This window comes from Camellia sinensis, chromosome 15 (assembly GCF_055761805.1).
Source record: "Camellia sinensis isolate YWXY chromosome 15, ASM5576180v1, whole genome shotgun sequence".
Lineage (NCBI taxonomy): Eukaryota > Viridiplantae > Streptophyta > Magnoliopsida > Ericales > Theaceae > Camellia > Camellia sinensis.
In genome coordinates, this window is record NC_138975.1 from 106,631,359 (window position 1) to 106,650,813 (window position 19,455).

At 32.0% G+C, this 19,455-nt stretch overlaps 1 protein-coding gene across 6 annotated transcripts; it reads left to right on the plus strand.

Annotated features, from left to right (window-relative positions):
• The first annotated feature begins 3,227 nt into the window (after positions 1–3,227).
• Positions 3,228–19,196, plus strand: TRZ1 (tRNAse Z1). 6 transcript variants are annotated; one of them, XM_082907923.1, is made up of 11 exons: positions 3,307–3,453; positions 7,495–7,557; positions 11,910–12,574; positions 13,783–14,097; positions 15,446–15,608; positions 15,744–15,814; positions 15,920–16,015; positions 16,972–17,085; positions 18,205–18,273; positions 18,402–18,476; positions 18,862–19,196. In XM_082907923.1, exons 4-11 carry the CDS (start codon positions 13,831–13,833, stop codon positions 18,934–18,936), a joined length of 930 nt encoding a protein of 309 aa, XP_082764049.1. In that variant the 5' UTR covers positions 3,307–3,453; positions 7,495–7,557; positions 11,910–12,574; positions 13,783–13,830; the 3' UTR covers positions 18,937–19,196. The 6 variants fall into 6 exon arrangements, 5 of the variants coding, with proteins under 5 accessions (XP_082764048.1, XP_082764050.1, XP_082764049.1 ...); XM_082907922.1 differs by lacking the exon at positions 11,910–12,574 and having other exon boundaries at positions 3,228–3,453; XM_082907924.1 differs by lacking the exons at positions 7,495–7,557; positions 11,910–12,574 and having other exon boundaries at positions 3,238–3,453.
• Positions 19,197–19,455: the final 259 nt, after the last annotated feature.

Consider the following 19,455-nt stretch of genomic DNA (forward strand, 5'->3'; position numbering starts at 1 on the left):
AGACAAAATTGAGCTAATTAAAATTATAGAAATCAAAATGATACAATTTGCAAAATGTATTGGCATAATTTTTCTAAAAAATATTGAGCACCGTCCTATGTGACGTTACCAACTAATAAGAAACCACAAATGAGATTAGTGGACAACCATTATCTCTCGTTAATTCAATAATGTTGTGATTCTTATTGTAAAATAAAAAATGTTAGTTAGATTATAATACTACCACATCATATCACCGACAAATCCAATATTTACTACCCGTTACTTTAAAAGAAAAAGAAAAAAAAGAAAGAAAGAAAAAATTGCAAACCACATGCAAAATTAAATGAGTTTGTTGAATATTTTGTCAATTTTGAACCAATGATTTGAACAAATTGGGAGGATTATTAGAAATATAAAATGAGAAGACTTGGTGATATATAAATAGAAAATTGAAACAAAAATCTTATACATGATGACTTGGCTAGAGTATGACCTTTTCACTTTAAAACAAAGAGTGCATTGTGATGCCTTTAATTACATAAATATTATTGTCATATTATTATCATATTATTCTTGTGTAAAATTATGTATAAAATTCTAATTGTGGAATAGCATTTTTCAAATGAAAAAAAAAAAAAAATCAATGAACATACGATTTTAATTTTCTTACAAGCTCAAACAAAAAATTTATTATTTATTTTAAATTCTGACATAGTTCACAAATAATCAAATGCATAAAGTTATTCAAAATCATATTTTACAAATTAATAGAAAAAAAAATGCAATGAAAATAAGATTTGCGTATCATCAGATTAATTGTATTAGGATTAGGAAAAAATTGTGTGCGGGCAAGTTGATAAAATTGGGAAGAATTTATGCGTATCAATTTATAGTCTATTGTTAAATTTGAGTCCACAATGCATGTTTGGCATTTCTTGTAAATGATGTCATAGTGTTTGGTTAAAAACTGTTTTTAATTTTTTTTTTGGGGGGTAGTAAATTGTTATTTTTATTGTAGTAAAATAATGAGATTTGATTTTGCCATCATGATTAATCATACTTAGTAAAATTTGATTTTGCAATTAAAATTAATGCATTATTAATTTGAAAATATTTTGATCATTTGCTGTGACGGAGTTCTTGGGTCAATTAAAAAAATGAAGACTATATTACAAATATACATCTTCCTAAGTTTGTTTAAAATACGGATTATCCTATATAGGTTTCGTTTGAGAATAATGGTTGGGTTGGGTTTAGAGCTATTTTAGCCATAAAAAGACAAAATAAGTTTTTTAGCCTAATAAGACAAAACATCACATACAATCCATAATCATTACATTCTTTTTCTCACAAAAAGTCAAAAAGGCTATAAAGCCTTTCCCAAACGAGACTTTTTAGCCCCAGACCAAAATAGCTAAAAAGTTAAAAAGCCAACTCACTTCCCAAACAAACCCATAGCTTAGAAAATTACAAATATTTTTGTATAAAAATTTAATATAATTAATTGAAAACATGAAATTCCTAACTGCTCTCTTAGATACAATAATAAAATTACTTAAATTATTAATTGAAATAAATTTATGATATCATTAAAAAAAATTATTAATTTGATGATTTTATTAATAGATGGACTGTTTGTTAAAACCAAATAGGGTGATTGTCATTTTCTCTAAAATGACATGAGCAAAATATCTATATTTGTTTTATTAGTTTCCACATCTAAAAGTTGAGGTGCAAAAATGTCTTTTTCATCCCAAGGTTAACTCCATCAAAATAATTATACTAACAAGGGGTCAATGTAATTTTCCAAATATGAAGAGAAGAATCTACATTCAATCCAAATCTTAGGTGTTAGTGTAATTTATCCGTCCATGCTTCATCTCTCCATACATATCTACACTCATTTTGTGAGTCTCAATTTGGACTCACTTTAGATGTATCGGGCAATTATAAAAACAAAAACAAATCATGTTTTATTTTAAAAAATGAATGATTTAAATTTATAATTATATTTATTATTTATTTTATAAAATAAAATGTGATTTATTTTTATATATATTTATAAATGTATGACGAAATTAATTTTTTATATCTATACAACATATATATATATATATATATGGATATATTGAGCACCCATGTATAGTGAATAGTGTTTTGGGCCTCGGATGGACAGTAATATCTCATGTGTTGAAATGTCTGTTTTGCCCCTTGGTATTTACTTATAATAAAGCCTAAAAATAAAGGGGGTATGTTAGAGATCCTAAATGATTTATCAAATTTTTTTATTAACCCTCTCACAAGCATATGGGATCCATGCATATGTAAATTTGTGTGAGTCTATGTGAGAAGTTTGGTAGAGACCCAAATGATTTATTAATTTTTTTATCAAATATTTCACATGAGTATAAAATCTACGTACATATGAATTTCAAAAATGATAGAGACCCAAAAAATGCTATTAAAAATTTTATCAAATGTCGTACATAGGTGTGAGATCTACATGGGATCTACATTGTGTGGGTTCACACCCATATAAAACATTTGATAAAAATTTTAATAATTTTTTTGAAATCTCTAGCATTACTTTATGAATTTATATGAACCGCACAGCATAGGAAAAGTTTGGTAAAAAATTTAGGCATGGTTTGAGAAGAGGATTTGGGGGCTTTTTTTGGTTAAAATAGTCACAAAAAATTAAATAAACTTTTTAACTTAATAAGACAAAATATCACATTTAACACATAATTATTATATTCTTTCTCTCATAAAAAAAAAAGTCAAAAAAATTAAAAAAATCAAAAACATTTTCCAAACTATTCTAACGCTAAACTAAAAAAGTCAAAAGAAAAAAAAAAGAAAAAAAGGGGCAACTCACTGCCCACACCATACCTTCATAAATCAATTGGGTGATGGCATTTTCTAAAGAAAAATGTTTGAGGGCCACAATTTTTGTGGTCATAATGGTTCAAAACTGTTAAAACGACGTCATTTTTGGTGTAAAACATGCCAAAACGACGTCGTTTTGACATTTTTGAGCTAGGCCACAAAAAATTGTGACCCTCTAGCATTGTTGTTTTCCAAAGAAAAATGCTTGCTACCCCCAGCTGGGGGTGACACCCAGTGAGGTGTCAACTGGGGTTGGTCCGGAAATACTGTTGTTTTTTTTTTTTTTTTTTTTCTTTTTTTGATTTCCGACCAGTGGGAGCGCGCCACGTCACTGGGCGCGACCCCACTGGGGTATGAAGCAAGGTTGTTTTCCAAAAAGAAAACCAACAAAACACAAGTTACGCTTGTGTTGCCTAGAGAAGAGAGAGAGGGAGAGAGAAGAAATCGAAGGAAACGGAGGAGGAAGACCCACCGGTGACTACCGCCACCGTCGACATCCGCCCGCGGCAGCTAAGCAGCGAACGAGCTCTTTCACTTCTCCCTCCTGCCAGAGTTCTCACACTGCCCTCTCCCATCGTTCAGGTTCGTTTTTCAGAAGTTAGGGTTTTCATACATACAATATCTGATTTTTGTTTTTAATTTTTCTTTTCTTCCCTGTTCATCGTTTTTCTCTTCTTGTGAAAATAGTTTTTTTGGAATAGTTTTTGTGGGTTGCAAAAAACAGATTGAACCAGTTTGAATTTGTCATTTTTTCCTCCTTTTTCGTTGAAGTTAGGGTTGTCTGCTTGTGAAATGTCTTTTTTTTTTTTTTTTTTGGTTAACAATTGTGAAGTCTCCTAACAGTATATATATAATACAATCTGATCTTGGGGTCAGATTGTGGTATGGTTAGAGCAGAAAATCAGGGTTATGATGTTAGGATGGGTGTATAATATGAATGGTAACACAAAAGACAACCTAAAGACAACACCAAGTAGTTATAAAATAAAATGAAGGGGAAAATAGTGAGATTGAAACATCATTGACAGCAACAAGAAGAGAACAGAGGCATAATATAACTTCAAAATATCAACAATATTTATTACCTGGTCATGCAGAAAACGAAACTTGGACTGCCAGGAGATGACTTTCTAAATTTGCTATTAGGAGGGTAAACATCAAATAACTTCATCAATCCTTATATTATTGATTATCACTTTGATCTTCAGTGTGCCTTCACCATTACAATGAGGATAAGAGTGGAAAATTCAAAGAACATCATTACATCACTTACAGAGTCTCTTCAATTGAGCAATAGATCTTACTGCTGTGGACTATTCCTAGTGTTGTCCACATGCTACCCTTCTTCCCAACTACCTCAGCCATTCCCATCTCATCATCCCAATGGGCCCTCGAAATATTTTTCCTAATGAAAAAATACACAATTAATTGTTAAAACACAATGATCTAAAGAATTTATAAACAGTTTTTCATCAAAAGTTCTACCTAAACTGCAACTTGGGTATATCACCAGATGTAAAGTAATGTTCTTCATCATTTGTGTCTGGCACACAGACCTCAGAATCACTCATTCCACCTGAAGAACTTGCCCATTCCTCAACCTACATCCCACTAATATTTGTCAAATAACTTATCAACAATAAATGCAAGATTAAAATCCCATAAAGACTTTGGTTCTCAAGGACAGAGAATCATAGTATAAGATTTCCTTCAATATAGTGAAGATACTGAATTGTAACATTCAATAGCTCTCCTTGGCAACCTCTAATTGCTGAATTAGAGACTTTTAGTAAAGTGAACCTTTAGTTCATACAGGCCACAATAACGAAAAACTTTCTATTGAAACTCACAAAAAAAAATATGTATTTCTAAGCATTTTCACAACATTTCATACAAACCAAGACAATCAAAAACATAGAAAAAAAACTATGAAAATGATAATTGCACAAAGTCCCAAACATCTAAATTGTTGACTAATACTAATTTGATAGGCCTTCTCTGAACAAAGTCCCAATCACCTTAAACAGTGAGTCAAGTCTAAGATTTTTTTTTTTTTTTTTTAGTACACTAAAAAAATTCATTTTGAAAAGAATTCTTCAAATTATTATCTTTTTAATCCAAGATTAATCTTTTCTTTTCAATCCCAAACATAGGAATGAGTTGTTTATCTTTTCTTTTTTTCTTTTTTCTTTTGCACTGTGAAAGAAAAATTCTTTGATAAATTTATTGACTTGGAATTGTGTTCAAATTCAATCAAGGAAATTGATTTTTAATCAACAGAGGGTTTTTTGATGGATTTCTGAGTTCTAATACGGTAAATTTCGCAATTTTGTTATTTTTTCTCTTCCTCATTTGTTCTTTGTGTTGTTAAATGTTTGATTTCATTATGATTTTGTTGTGTGTTTTAGAGCTAATCCACAATTTCGAACCATATCTTTAGATTCAATCAAAGAAATTGATTTTTCTTCTACATAGGGTCTTTGGAACATGGATTTCTGAGTTCTAATATGGTAAATTTCGTTGTTTGTTTGTTTGTTGTTGTTGTTGTTTTTTTTTTTTTTTTTTTTAATTATATTCTTATTTGAAAATCAAAGTGTACAAAATAAAGTAAGTGCTACAATGTTTTTGGGTAAGTTCTGATTTTTCTATCGTTCTTCTTGTTATCGATTCCATTTTCTTTAGTTTCTATGATTACCATGATGTGTGGGTATTTTTATTTTGGGCATTCATCCAGGTATGACTCTTAAATTTTTGAGTTTTGTGTAGATCAATAACTTAATTTGTGTGATTCAGAAAATTTTAAGGGTTTATTATTTAGCTTTGTAATTTGTCTATAATATTTTTTTTATTTTTGAGTTAATTTTTATGGATTTTATATGTTGTTAAACTTTTAGGGTTTGTGCAAATAAAGAATTAAAAACTCAATTTGTGTGATTCAAATTTTTTTTTGGTGTTTTCCTATTTGGCTTTGAAATGAATTTTGAAGATGTGTTTAATGCCAACAATTGAACTTCAAAACCCAATTCTAGCTCTGACGGGCTAAACATATAATCAATATTGTGATGGAATTTAGTTCTTTAGGTTGAATACTAGAGATTTTGTTCTTTTTAAAGATAATATCCATTGGGTGTTTGAATTTTTTGTTTGAATTATTTGATAAAATACTTGGAAGACAAATTGCCACATAATCACTGATGTGGTCAAAAAGTAGTAGGTTAACATAGTTCCCTTTACCAACAAGTATGTTCTTGCTAATTCTCTTATTGGAAAAGTTTTGTATTTTGTCCTATCTTTGATTTTTGAGGAATTGAATAGATGATTAATTTGTTGGTGCAATTCTGTTTTTGTTACTTGCTTTGTGTGGTAGTTGTGCTTTGTCTTTGTTTTTGTCGTGATCTTCCTTCTTTGATCATGAACGGAGGTATTGTGAGAGTTTGCCTAACAAAATCAGGGTTTCTTCTTTCTTTCCATGTACTAAACATTATGCCTTTTTTTTTTTTTTTTTTTGGGTGCATAAAATGGGGGTTTTCATTTTTTTTTTTGGTTTATTTGCTTTAGGATTGTGAGTTTGTTGTGCTTTGTCTTCGTCTTCCTGCTTTGATTATGAACTTCTATGAGAGTTTGCCTAACAAAATTAAGGTTCTTGCCTTCTTTCAGCTATTGTACATTATTTTATTTTTTTATTTATTTGCATTAGAAGGGGGTCTGATTTTTAATTTTTCTTTGTTAACAAATTTTTTTTTTTGTTTACTTGCTTCTTTTTCTATTTCTATTTTGAAGGGACGTGTGGTGGTTGTGCTTTGTCTTCGTCTTCCTTGTTTGATCATAAATGGGAATTCTATGAGAGGTCGACTAACAAAGTTAGGGTTTTTGCCTTTTTTCCAGATCCTATACATTTTTTTTTTTTTTTGTTGCTGCGTAAGGGGGTCTTGATTTTTTTTCCTGCCTATTTTTCATTTTTGTTTCTCACGATTTTTTTGTGGAACTTGGTTCTGTTTTTGTTTCTATTTAGAAGGGTTGTGGGGTGGTTTTGCTTTGGCTTCGTATTCCTTATGTTCATCAGCTAACATATTGTGTCACTATATTTCTTTACATGTTCCATAAACATCAACAATTTATTAAGATCACTCTTAAACGTTGATTTGAACTGTTAAAGATCCAATCTTTTCTCTTCATTGCTTTTTTTTTGGGGGTTTGGAAAGGACTTTTGTTTGAGTTTCATTCATAAAAGAGAATTATACCACATTAGTATGAATCATGTTTTAATTTGATTGGGGGTCAGTGCCTTGGGCCATTATTGAGGGTTAAATAGAAATGTGAGGAAAACTACACATAGCCATTGGAGTCTTGGCCAATGGTTTGCTTCATACTTAGTGGTTTCATATTTCTACGTGATGTGAGTTTGCAATAAGTTTTATTATTTCCTGTGTTACCTTTAGTAGATTTTGTTACTTGCTTCATATTTTTTTCATTTGTGTATCATTTAATAAACAAATTCTAGGTGTATAACAGCAATCATCTAGACATGGATATGCATTTCTTCTTTCTCTGGTTATGTGTGCACAAATATGGGATTTGAGAGAGTTGTAGGCTAAGATTACACTTTCTCGGTCTCTATTGCAGGGAAATAATGGATTTTGTGACAACAATATAGTTTACCAAATACATAGGATTAACAAGATCAAGGTGAGTACCTTCTAATTTTTAGCTATTATAATTTCTGAAACCACAAATTAAAGGTAATTGTTACTTGATAATTTGTATACATAATATTTCAGATAATCGTTATAATGATCTCAAGCATTATATGTTCATTATTTCAACTTAGACAAAACAAAAACTGCATTGAATAAATTATACAACAAAAAGTGTACCCTTTATGAAGTAGGCTACTTTTAAGTTTGAAAACAATTTGTTAATTTTAACAAACAAATGTTTGCATTTCGAATGATCAAGTCTAAAACATTTGGTATAATTTCTCAATTGCACTTTTGTTTTCATTTTTCTTATCTATCCAGTGCATTTCTAATTATGTTTAAAATACATATTTTGTTTTGTGTCTACATGTTGGGAGGTGGGAAATGATGTTTGGAAGAAGTTATTTCACAATTGATTATTTTATTTTTTCTTCTACCAAATATCTTAAATTAATATGCAAACTCAGTAATACCGATTAAATTTTCATGCTTAATGTTGACTGCCCATTTATTTTTTTTGTTCTTTGTTTTTAAATACATTTTAAAAAGCACTTGAATGTGTATTTCATACCTGGGGCTGTTGATGGGCTATTACACTGGTAGACTGGTTTTGATCACAAAAAACTTGAATGAATGTGCTCAAAACATAGGGAATGAATGTGCATTTGAAAGTGTACAACCAAACTTTGAGTTAAGAGAACTAGGTGATTGCATGAAAGGCCTAGCAACAGTTTAACTGCTTCTACTTGCTGTTTAAGCTTGGTTGTTGTGTGTTGCATTCATTGTTGGTTTGAGTTGAATTGTTATCAACTCTATTTGTATTTGTTTGTTTGCTGCTAGGAGTGCACATGATTGGTCCACCACTAGGTACCAACACAGTTGGGATGAGGTGTTTTGGACAATGATGCAATTTTTTTTCCTCCTAGATCATTGTAATATATTCTCCCTTTCTTTTGCCACTCAAAAACAAATCTGTGAAATAACCTTGGTTATGTTAATGTAAATCATTTCAGTAACCATTATGAATTGTTTTTTCCATCTTGCGAATATTTGAGTTTATTACGAACTTTTTCTTTTCTTTTTCATGGCTGAGCAAGTAAGTGAATCAAAAACTACATGCCAAGCTAAGAAGGCTTCCGTCTGGAATGTAGTCAGTTCACTGTGAAGATCACCCTTCCAATTCTACAAGTGTGAAAAATGACCTTAGTTATTTTGTCACATTTCTTTTTTCTTTTCCAAGTGAGTTCACCATGAGGATCGCCCTTCCGAGTCTACAAGTGAAAAATGGCCTTGGTTATTTTGTTACACTTATTTTTGAGTATTACCAGTTATGTTTATCTCTTGTGATATATTGAAATTTAGAGAGAAATTCTCTTGCAATTGTTTTCCACTAAATAGATAGCTTAAGTTTATATGTACATAATGTTTTTCTCTCCGTATAATTTTCTACTTTAGACTTAATATGTTTATAAATTTCAGTTCTAAACAAATGTAATGGGCACTAGCTGGGCATTAGTTAGTGTGCCTTGCACGCATCCCTTTAACTAGTATATATATAGAGCACCAATGTATAGTGAATAGTGTTTTCTGTCTTGGATGGACAGTAACATTTCATGTGTTGAAATGTCTGTTTTGCCTCTTAAAAGCCTAAAAACAAAGAGGTATGCTAGAGACCCAAAATGATTTATCAAATTTTTTACCAAATCTCTCATATGCGTATGGGACCCACACACACGTGGATTTGTGTGGGGCTTATGTTGCACGGACATGGACACGAGACACGACACGGACATGCGGACACGCAAATTTTCAAAAAATAGAAGACACGACACGCTGGGGACACGTTTAATATATATAATTTTATTTATTTATTATATGTCTAAAATTAAAAAAAAAAATTATTAGTTCCTATACAATTATAATAATAATAATAAAATTAATAAACATATTTCTTAAATTTTATTAAAATTAATAAACATATTTCTTAAAAAAATTTAATAAAAATTGATTTTTTTTTAAATAAAAATAATTTATTCTATAAATTTTAGGTTTAATAAAATAAAGATAAAAGAAAAAAAAAAGGAAGGAGAGAGAGAGAGAGAGAGAGATGTAATTAGGAAATAAAAAGGAAGGGAAAGAGACGGGATGAGAAAAGGAGAGAGAAGTGAAAAAAAGGGAGTGAAATCAAAAAGAGAAAACAGAAGAAGAAAAGAGAGACGAACCAAAGAAGATGAATCAGAAACGAAGATGAGCAGAGAAGATGAACTAGAGAAGAAGATGAGCAGAGATGACGAAGGACAGAGAAGACGAAGAAGATTACCTTAGGTTAGGGCTTCTTTGATTCATCTCTTTTGAACAGATTCGGGCTTTTTCGTTCAATCAATCTCTCCTTCGATCTCTTTCCCTCTTTCTCTCTAATAGCTTAGGGTTTTTCGATCTGTGTCCAGAAAGTGTCATCGCGTGTCCATCGCGTGTCCAACTGAAAAAATTCAAAAAAAAAAGAGAGGACACGTTAGAGAGAGTGTCGGACACGTGTCCATAGCTTGTCCGACGCGTGTCCGTGTCCGTGTCCGACACTCGTACGCCAGCCCTGGGAACGTGTCGGTGCGTCATAGTGTGGGGCCCATATCCATGTGAGAAGTTTGGTAGAGACCCAAATGATTTACTAAATTTTTTATCAAACCTTTTATATAAGCATAAAACCTACGTACATATGAATTTATGTAAGTCCCACACCATGTGAGAAGTTTGGTAAAAATTTTAATAAATCATTTGGGTGATAGCATTTTCCAAAAAGAAAACCAAGAAAACACAAATCACGCTTGTGTTGCCTAGAGAAGAGAGAGAGGGAGAGAGAAGAAATCGAAGGAGACGGAGGAGGAAGACCCACCGGTGACTACTACCACCGTCGACATCTGCAGCGAACGAGGTATTGCACTTCTCCCTCCTGCCAGAGTTCTCACACTCCCCTCTCCTATCGTTGAGGTTCGTTTTTCATAAGTTAGGGTTTTCATACATACAATATCTGATTTTTGTTTTTAATTTTTTTCCTTCTTTGTTCATCGTTTTTCTCTTCTTGTGGAAATAGTTTTTTTGGAATAATTTTTGTGAGTTGCAAAAAAAATTGCAAGGACCAAACACTAATTTTACCTATTTTTTTGGGCCTCAAATCATAATCCCAACTGAATAATATGATATTTTATACCTAAATCGACTAAAGATTAGCCACATTTCCATCCTTATTATTTGAAAGTTGGAAAAATCTGCAACTAGGGTCTCTCATCAAGCCATTTGTCCTGCCAGAAATTAATATTCTTGCCATCCCCCAACTTTAGACTAAAATTTTCCCTGAAGAGTTGGAACTTGTCAAAAAATTTCCATTGGATAGAAAAAACTCCTTTCACACGTTGTAAAAGATCTATTTTCAGACGAAGGTTCCAACGATTAATTAGATCATTGGAATTATTGAATCAATACTTTGTAGTACAGTGTGATCATTAAACCTAACCCGAAACATTACTTGCATTCATGCACTCAAAATCTATTTCAAATATTAAAGAAAACACTACTATGCTCCAATGATGATTTTTATTTATTTTTTATTTTTTATCTTTTAAACATAGAATCCAATTTTGCTTCTGCTTGTTGTTAATCTAGAACTGATGTTGTGGAATGACCATCGGTGATCCAATTTAGTGAATGCAAGTTGCTAAAAACATCTAATAGCAAACTAGACCTTATTACCAGAAGCTAATTATCAAATATGAAAGGCTCAAAAAACTAAGCTTGTGGGTTTGGTCTAACTTTTAGATGTGAAATTCCCTCGCTATGAAATTTGCACCATCTTGCTGATTAATTTTCTCTTTGAATTTTGAATGAGTCAATTTGCATGCATGCTCAATGTTTGAACTGCATAAAACACAATGATTTGAATCTAACCCTCATAAGAATTTGCTTGTAGGTATGTTCTCTATTTCCTTCTTTTCAAGCAGATGATTAGCTACTTATCTTAGCTCCAATCCATGCAAATAAGGATGTCTGATAATAGTTATTATGGTCTACCTTTGTATTGTTTTTTTATGTTATTTTATTTTTCCCCATTAAACTATTAAATAAGAAGGGTTGATAACCATTCTATTTATTGTTTTTAAATTATTTTTTTATGCTTTAAGCAAGTAGAATAAAAGTTCTGCAAACAAATCATGTTTGATTATTCACATGATCTTGATCTATTTGGTATGCATTTAGATTGAAGGAGTTGATGGGATCTAGAAGGTAGTATTTGATTTGAAATGCTAAATTATGAAAACTTGATATTTCATTCTAACAAATATAATGCAGAGCAACTCTGGTTGAGGATTTAATAGAAAATTCAGTTCATGGAAGAGATGGTGTGGTAGGACTCACAGCATTACATACAAGCATGGTTTGGCCCATCTTACACATAATATACCAAGTAAAAGTGGGTTCACAATTGATGAGGGATTTCAAGTCCTGCCATTAAGGATTATTGAGTACTTGTTCATTTGTCAAATAGAGAAACAATTGCTTTATTTTTATTACATCATATTTTTAGGAATGACAATTTTGTTGGGAAAATAGTCTTGTAATAGGTTTTTTTTTTTTTTTTGGTATAAGTAATAGTATTTGTTAAAAACTTGGTATTGTTCAGTCGATCTTGTTGTATTCATGATCAAGTTGCTAATTTTGTGTGTTTTATGCAATAGCTCAAAACTCATGTAAATACACAAATGTAATGGGCACTAGCTGGGCATTAGTTAGCATGCCTTGCACGCGGCCCTTTCACTAGTAAATAATAACGTACAAAAGAGGTTTGAAAAGCAGCGAACCTCCCCTTCTTTGTCCTCACACATGCTTGACCTCGCCTCAGTACCAGCTCTGCTCTCTCCGGAACTTGTCTTAGGACATTGTAGTATTATTCTAAAGCCCTCCAATCCAACACTCTCTGCCTTTGCCCCCAATACAATCAATCATTTTCATAAAAGGTGATTCCCTGTTATTAGTTTGAATTTGGTAACTCTGATCTATATTGATTTTCTTGAATTTCAACCTCTTCTTTTAGTTTATTGTTATTGTTAGGTGGTTGGTGTAAAATTTTAAATTTCAAGTTGTGTATATGCTTGTGTTATTGTTAAATTGAATTACGATTCTTAGGTCAGAATCAAAATTTCACAGTTTGTATAGCCCATATAATTGAGGAAATAAAAGCCAGAAAAAAACCTGATTTTTTTCCCCCATTGATATTCTGTCAATAGCAGTTACATTAATAATCTTGCCCCTCAAATCAAGAACAAGCCTCAAAGGAATAATAAAAAAAATAAATAAACAATAATTCTTTGAAAAATTGAAATTGTTTTACATTTGGGTGTGGAATTAAAACCTACTACCTTCTCGTGTGTGTGTGTATGTACATGGGGTATCTAAGGGAGAGAATCCATAGATGCAATCAGTGCAAGACGAAAAAAATCTATACATGCAAATAAGCCTTTGTCAGAGAAAGAAGGATAAAAACACAACTGAACAATCTAGTGGTATGCCATGGAGGCAGGTTGACCGTTTGATGAATTTAAAATTTTGTGTTGTTAAGCCTCATGGGTGTCCCTATGTACTCAACTCAAAGTTGCCTCTAAAAATTTTGGTCATTCTGTGTGTTACTTGAGTTGGCTGAAAATTGAAGCATAGATTGAATTTGTTGGTCACCCAAATATTTTTTTCCCCCAAATAGTATCTTATATTTTAAGTAATGAAGGTTTAAGTGATAATTGATATGTTTACTTACATTTTAAATAGCCTTGAAATGTTAACCCTCATTCAATTGGTGTTGTCTGATTTAGCGAGAATTCCTTTTTCCCTGATATTTGATGTTATAATTCTGTCTACTGATATTAAGTTTGGCTTTGAAATAAGTGTATCTCTTGTTTCAATTGGACTTGTTTTGCTTTTGCTGTTGTAAATTTCATTAATGTGTACAATCACATTTTAGTCATTTAGACATAAAATTTTAGCCCATTGTAGCACTTGAATAGGTATAACCAAACTTTGAAATGAGAATGGTTATACCATTCACATGTCATTTTCAAGTTGGCAACCAAACAATGAAGTGGGAACATCATTCCATTCCCACAACATTTCATTTCCTCATACCAAATGTGGTCTAAGGACTTTTCTCCTTCATTTTCTCTATTATTTACAGACATTTTCCAAGTTTAATCCAGAGTTTTGGGACTTGTTTGTTACTGAAATGGAAACGAAGCTGATAAGTTCAAAATCAGAAGAGAAACACATTGGCGATGACTCATCCTCAGGTTTAGTTTTGGAGAAGAACAAGGAGAAGAAGAGGAAGGGAATGACCATAGGAGGTTACCCAATTGAGGGTCTGTCAATAGCAGGGCATGAGACATGTATAATCCTCCCGACCCTCAACTTGGCTTTTGACATCGGCCGGTGCCCACAACATGCCATTTCTCAACAATTTATCTTCATCTCTCATGGTCACATGGATCACATTGTAAACAGCTCTGCTTACCCTTTTCTATATATACAAATATACGACGTACATACAAAAATGTATACAAAATATATGTTTGTGTTTGTATGTATGGTTTTTTCTGTTATCTTATTAATCTCGGTCTATACTAGTACTTGCAATTGAAATTTTGTTTGTTATCGGAACCATTTTTATCATAAATGAAAAACTGTTTCAGTCAGTGAAATTCGGTTTCATCTTGGCTAGTCTAAGATTTTGCTAGTTCCAAAATGTGCAACTTTTTGAGTTCTCCTTTTCTTTGGTGTGTAATGCACATATGAAATGCAACTTTATTCATGTCTATCTATTCAGGGGTATGTGTGTATACATGTGTATGTTTTTCTCGATTAGCATATGTGTTTTAGTAATATGCATCTCCTATCTACTTGTTATTTAAAATTTCATCTATGTTTGGAATAACTTGTAGGATAGATACGGAGATGTTTATACTTAGTGAATTATCTTTTTGTAATATTAAAAAAATAAAAAATAAAAGGTTCTGTTAGTCCAGTGCTGTGTGATTCTTTGACGAATAATGTATACTGGACGATTTTTCTTTTATGATTGAATGATATATGCCAGTTATTACTTCCTGCACTTTTGTGCAAGAATGAGAAATTTTTTGGGTTTATATCTGAATAATCTCAAAGAAGATATAATTAATTTTCTGGCGCATTGTTTTAAAGGTACTTCTAAATACAACAACTCCATTTTTTTTAACACTCACTTTTCTTTAAGGTACGGTGTTCTCAGATTTACTATTTATGTGGAGGCTGTAATGAGAAATTTAAAGGGTGTATTTAGAAGCTTCATTGTTTTGACTGCATGGAGAAGATTGATTAACCACTTACTGCGGCATGTTCCCCTACTTAATGTACATTCATAAAGGAAGGATTGTTCTCCAAGGAGTCCAAGCATAAATAACACAAACTTTTCTATAATTTATTACACAGGAAAATGTGAAGGATAGCTCACAAAGTTTTCAAACTGTTTTGATACAATGCAACTAAGCCAACTCAACCCCTACCCTCTCCCATGTGCAAATTAAAAACTTTATTTGAATTGATACTTCGTTCTTGATATTTTTCCTCTCCAGATTGTTGTAATTTTAGCATCCCAGCTGTCTCCATCACTTCAGGAGTTTGATATAAATTATATCTTCTGAACCCAAAATTCTTTGCCAACCTCAGTTTCTCTGTTAATTGTAGTTTCCAGACTAAAGTTTACACTTAAATATATTTGCTGGGTACCAAAATTTTATTATTTTGATGGAAATAAATGTTTTTCATCTTGTGGTACTGCTACTTCTGACATTAGTTTTTATTCGCAGGGAGGACTGCCTATGTATGTGGCAACTCGTGGCTTATACAGAATGGCACCCCCAACAATTATTGTACCAACAGCTATAAAAGAGAATGTGGAAAAACTCTTTGAGGCACACAGAGCAATGGATCACTCAGAGCTGAAGCATAATCTAATTGGCTTGGGTGTAGGTAATGTCTAACTTCTAGATTGCTTTTATCACTTGAGTAGCTTAGTCTTCTGTTCTCCCTTCTTTTGGCTTAACTCTAGATAATGCTATATTTGAAGGAGACGAGTTTTATTTTATTTTTTTTGATAAATTGAAGGAGAAGAGTTTTATTTGAGAAAGGATCTTAAAGTAATAGCATTTAAGACTTACCATGTCATACCAAGCCAGGTAATGTTATGTTTTCTCTTCTGTTTATCCGTAATATACACCCAGGGATGATATTTTCTTTAAGCCCTAATTATGTACCAATGGATGTTCCACATGTCCCAGCAGGGTTATATAATTTACTCAGTAAGACAGAAACTTAAGCAGGAGTACATTGGTCTCCCAGGAAGTGAGATTAAGAACTTGAAGTCATCAGGTGTGGAGGTTTGTCTTGACTATGGTTGCTTTTAGCATGTTAGAATAATGTTTTTTGAGTTTTTAGGATGTTAACTATTTTAAGTATCCTCATAGATGAAACTCTGTGGCCACCTATATCACTATTTATTTAAGTTCAATTTTTTCCTCTCATGTTTTCTTTCTTTCCTTTTCTTTTCATATCTTAGAGAAATATTGAAAGAGATATGGAAAAGTAGTGGCCATGAAGGAAAACCGGTGAACATTTTCCGTAACTTTTTATTTTTTATTATGTTTTAAATTCTTACAACTTCTCTTCTACCAACCTGTTTTACCTCAAACTATTGTATTTTAGTATATGCCCTATTCCAATCATGGCACGTTCTTGGTGGTCCTCGAAAAGATTGAATAAAAGTTGAGGAAAATTCATTTTCTTCTTTCTTTCATGAGTTAAATGGAACTAAAATTTAAGGTTTTGAATTTCTGGATTTCGTCATTATCGAAGAAAGGAATTGTTTTTTGTCCGTTGCCAGATTCCTCGAAGTAGTTTTTTAATATTTTGTTTCAACCAGTTCAAATATGGTCTAGTATCATGGCTTGTAAAATATTCCCTTTCTTATAGACCTGATCAGAGATAGAAGGTTTTATTTATTTATTTATTTTTAAAAAATATTTGATCAGCAGAAAGAATTGAATCCATTACCCACCCCCTCCATGTTACATGACATTTTAGCACTGTACTGTCGTGCTTTAACAGCATTGGAAAGTTTACTTTTAGAACTGGTTGGGAGCATAAAGACCAATTTCAGCATCACCTTTTCCCGAAAAAATGAAAAGGGAATCGACGATAAGATTTTTAAACTATGTTGAAGCAATTGTTTTCTAATTGCAAGACAACATAGATGAACCTTATGAAGTTCCCCTGGCACCATTATTTTCTTGTTAGAAAGCCTATGTTATACATGATCGAATTTTCACTTTGGCAGATTACATATGCTATTACAATGCCTGAAATTGCTTTTACGGGAGACACCACGTCTGACTTCATTGTTGATGACACAAATATTGACGTCTTGAGGGCAAAGGTTCTCATTATGGAGGTACAACTCATTGGCTGTTATTTAGTCTCTTACTCATCTGCTTAAGCTTAATGGTTACTCCTTTTGTTCATATCGTCATAAAATCCATTTTTTCATTTTTATTTTGCATAGCGATTTAATATTGTTTTTTTTAATTTCTAAATTTATCCACATTTTAGTAAGGTAGAAGTAGGGTCAAACTAATAATAGGAGCTTCGGCCAGTGGAAGAAGCATGTTACTGTCTGGTGCTTTGGTGTATATGATGTATGACGAGGGAATTACAACTTTCTCCAGATAAATCTATCTGTCCACTAGGTCTAACAATTTGAGATAAGAAGTTAGTTTTACCATTCATTTTTGTTTTTTCTTTTTTTCCACGCACTGGTGGTGGTGTCATGGAAAAAACAAATGACTTGGGTTACATTCTATGTTTTGGTTGAACCTGGAGTAACATGGGCTGTAGATATAATTTTGGAAAGGAATTTAAAGTTAAGAATTGATTCTAATCGCTGTTGGATGTGAAGGATAGAGGGCCCATAAATCAGAAGAATACCCAAAATTTACAAACTGCACTAAATCTTGCAATAATGTAGGGAGACACTAAGATTACGTGAGTGATGTAGTCTTTGATCTCTTAAATGGTTTAGAGCTTATAGTCTTTTATGGTTCTAAGGTTTGTGAAGACAAAAGGACATATAATGGGCTTTCAATGATTATTTTTTTTAAGAATGGATGACACTTGGTGGATTATAAACTGCTATTTTTCTGGAAAAATGTCTTGTTGGGGGTTTTCAGACAGAAATAAAGAGAAGTAGAATAACAAGGAGAAGGAATGGAAGCAGACAAAAAGCACACAATCTTTGTCAACCAAACTTTTCAAACTTCATCAAATTACTTCAATATCATTTGGCATGGTAGCTTCAGTAAGAGATGTAAGATAAGGAGGAGAATTTCAGGGTGGAAAAAGGAAGAAGAAAAGAAAACACTATAGATAAATACAAAAGAATTGCCATTGTCATTAATCTAATTTCATTTTGGTATAGCTGACCTCATAAAATTCAGTATGATACATTTCTAAATTATATGCGAGTCAGCATCACTTTGAATAACTTTTCTTTGTTTCGTCTCCTTGTTTCCAGAGCACCTATGTTACAAACTTAGAGACAGTGGAGAACGCAAGAGATTATGGACATACTCATTTGTCTGAGGTTGAGTATCTGAAGGCTTTTTGTTGTTTGCATTATTTCTTATTCCTTGTGAACGTTTTAATCTGTATTCGTCTGGGCATCTAATGCTTCTCTATTTTTGTTTTTACCTTTTTGCATTATAATTCCAGATAATCAGTTATGCAGACAGGTTTCAGAATAAAGCAATTCTTTTAATCCACTTTTCTGCGCGATATCAAGCAGATGTAAGTTTCTATTTTCTCTAGTATATGATTATTTATTTCTTCTGCGCCTTTTTAACTTTTATATGGTTTAAAACAAGGAATATGATATAATGTTTAAATGAATATTTATGGCTGGCACACAATAATTAAAAATAAAACATGTGGACAAATTGGCTGGGTTGAGGTGGTACAATTAGAGTATTGTTCTCTGCTTGCCACAATTGATCCTATAAAAAAACTTTCTTTTTTCTGCTTTGGTGCTGTGCTCATTGCACAGATCCATCTGGATTAAGCAGATAGGTCAACAAATTAGTGACTTGTACATATGGGTTGTTGGGTGATAGTCACAAATATGCTCATTTAATTTATGTTTTGTCATAATTAAGCTGTCAATATAATTTGTCAGGAAATCCAAAATGCTATGTCTATACTGCCTCCGGCTCTCGCTGACCGGGTTTTTACGCTTACAGAAGGTTTCTAATGAAAATGGGACAACTCAATATTAGGATTCCATTCTATCCATCAAAATTTTGCTTATATATTGAGCCAGTCTTATGCTGACCGGGTTTTTACGCTTACAGAAGGTTTCTGATGAAAATGGGACAACTCAATGGTAGGATTCCATTCTGTCCATCAAAATTTTGCTTATATATTGAGCCAGTTTTATTTACTATTTTCCCCTATGTAACAAAATTTGAACAGCAGATTTATGCATAATTCATTACTTAAAATTTACTTTCACTTGTATTGATGGCATTTTAAGCTGTGCTGGTTTTTTTGTAAAGATGTTTTCAGAGGCACCTTGTAGTAGTCATTTAGCAGTAGCAACTATGCATATATGAGCTAGAAGATTAGCTGCAGAAAAATGTGTAGTTCTCGATAGCAAACCAAACCATATGTTATGAGGCAATTTTGTACTAATTACATGTTAGCCTTTTGAAGAGTTTTAGCCCTCATAAACCTTAAAATTATCATGTCTCTAGTGTTGATTTGTTTTGAT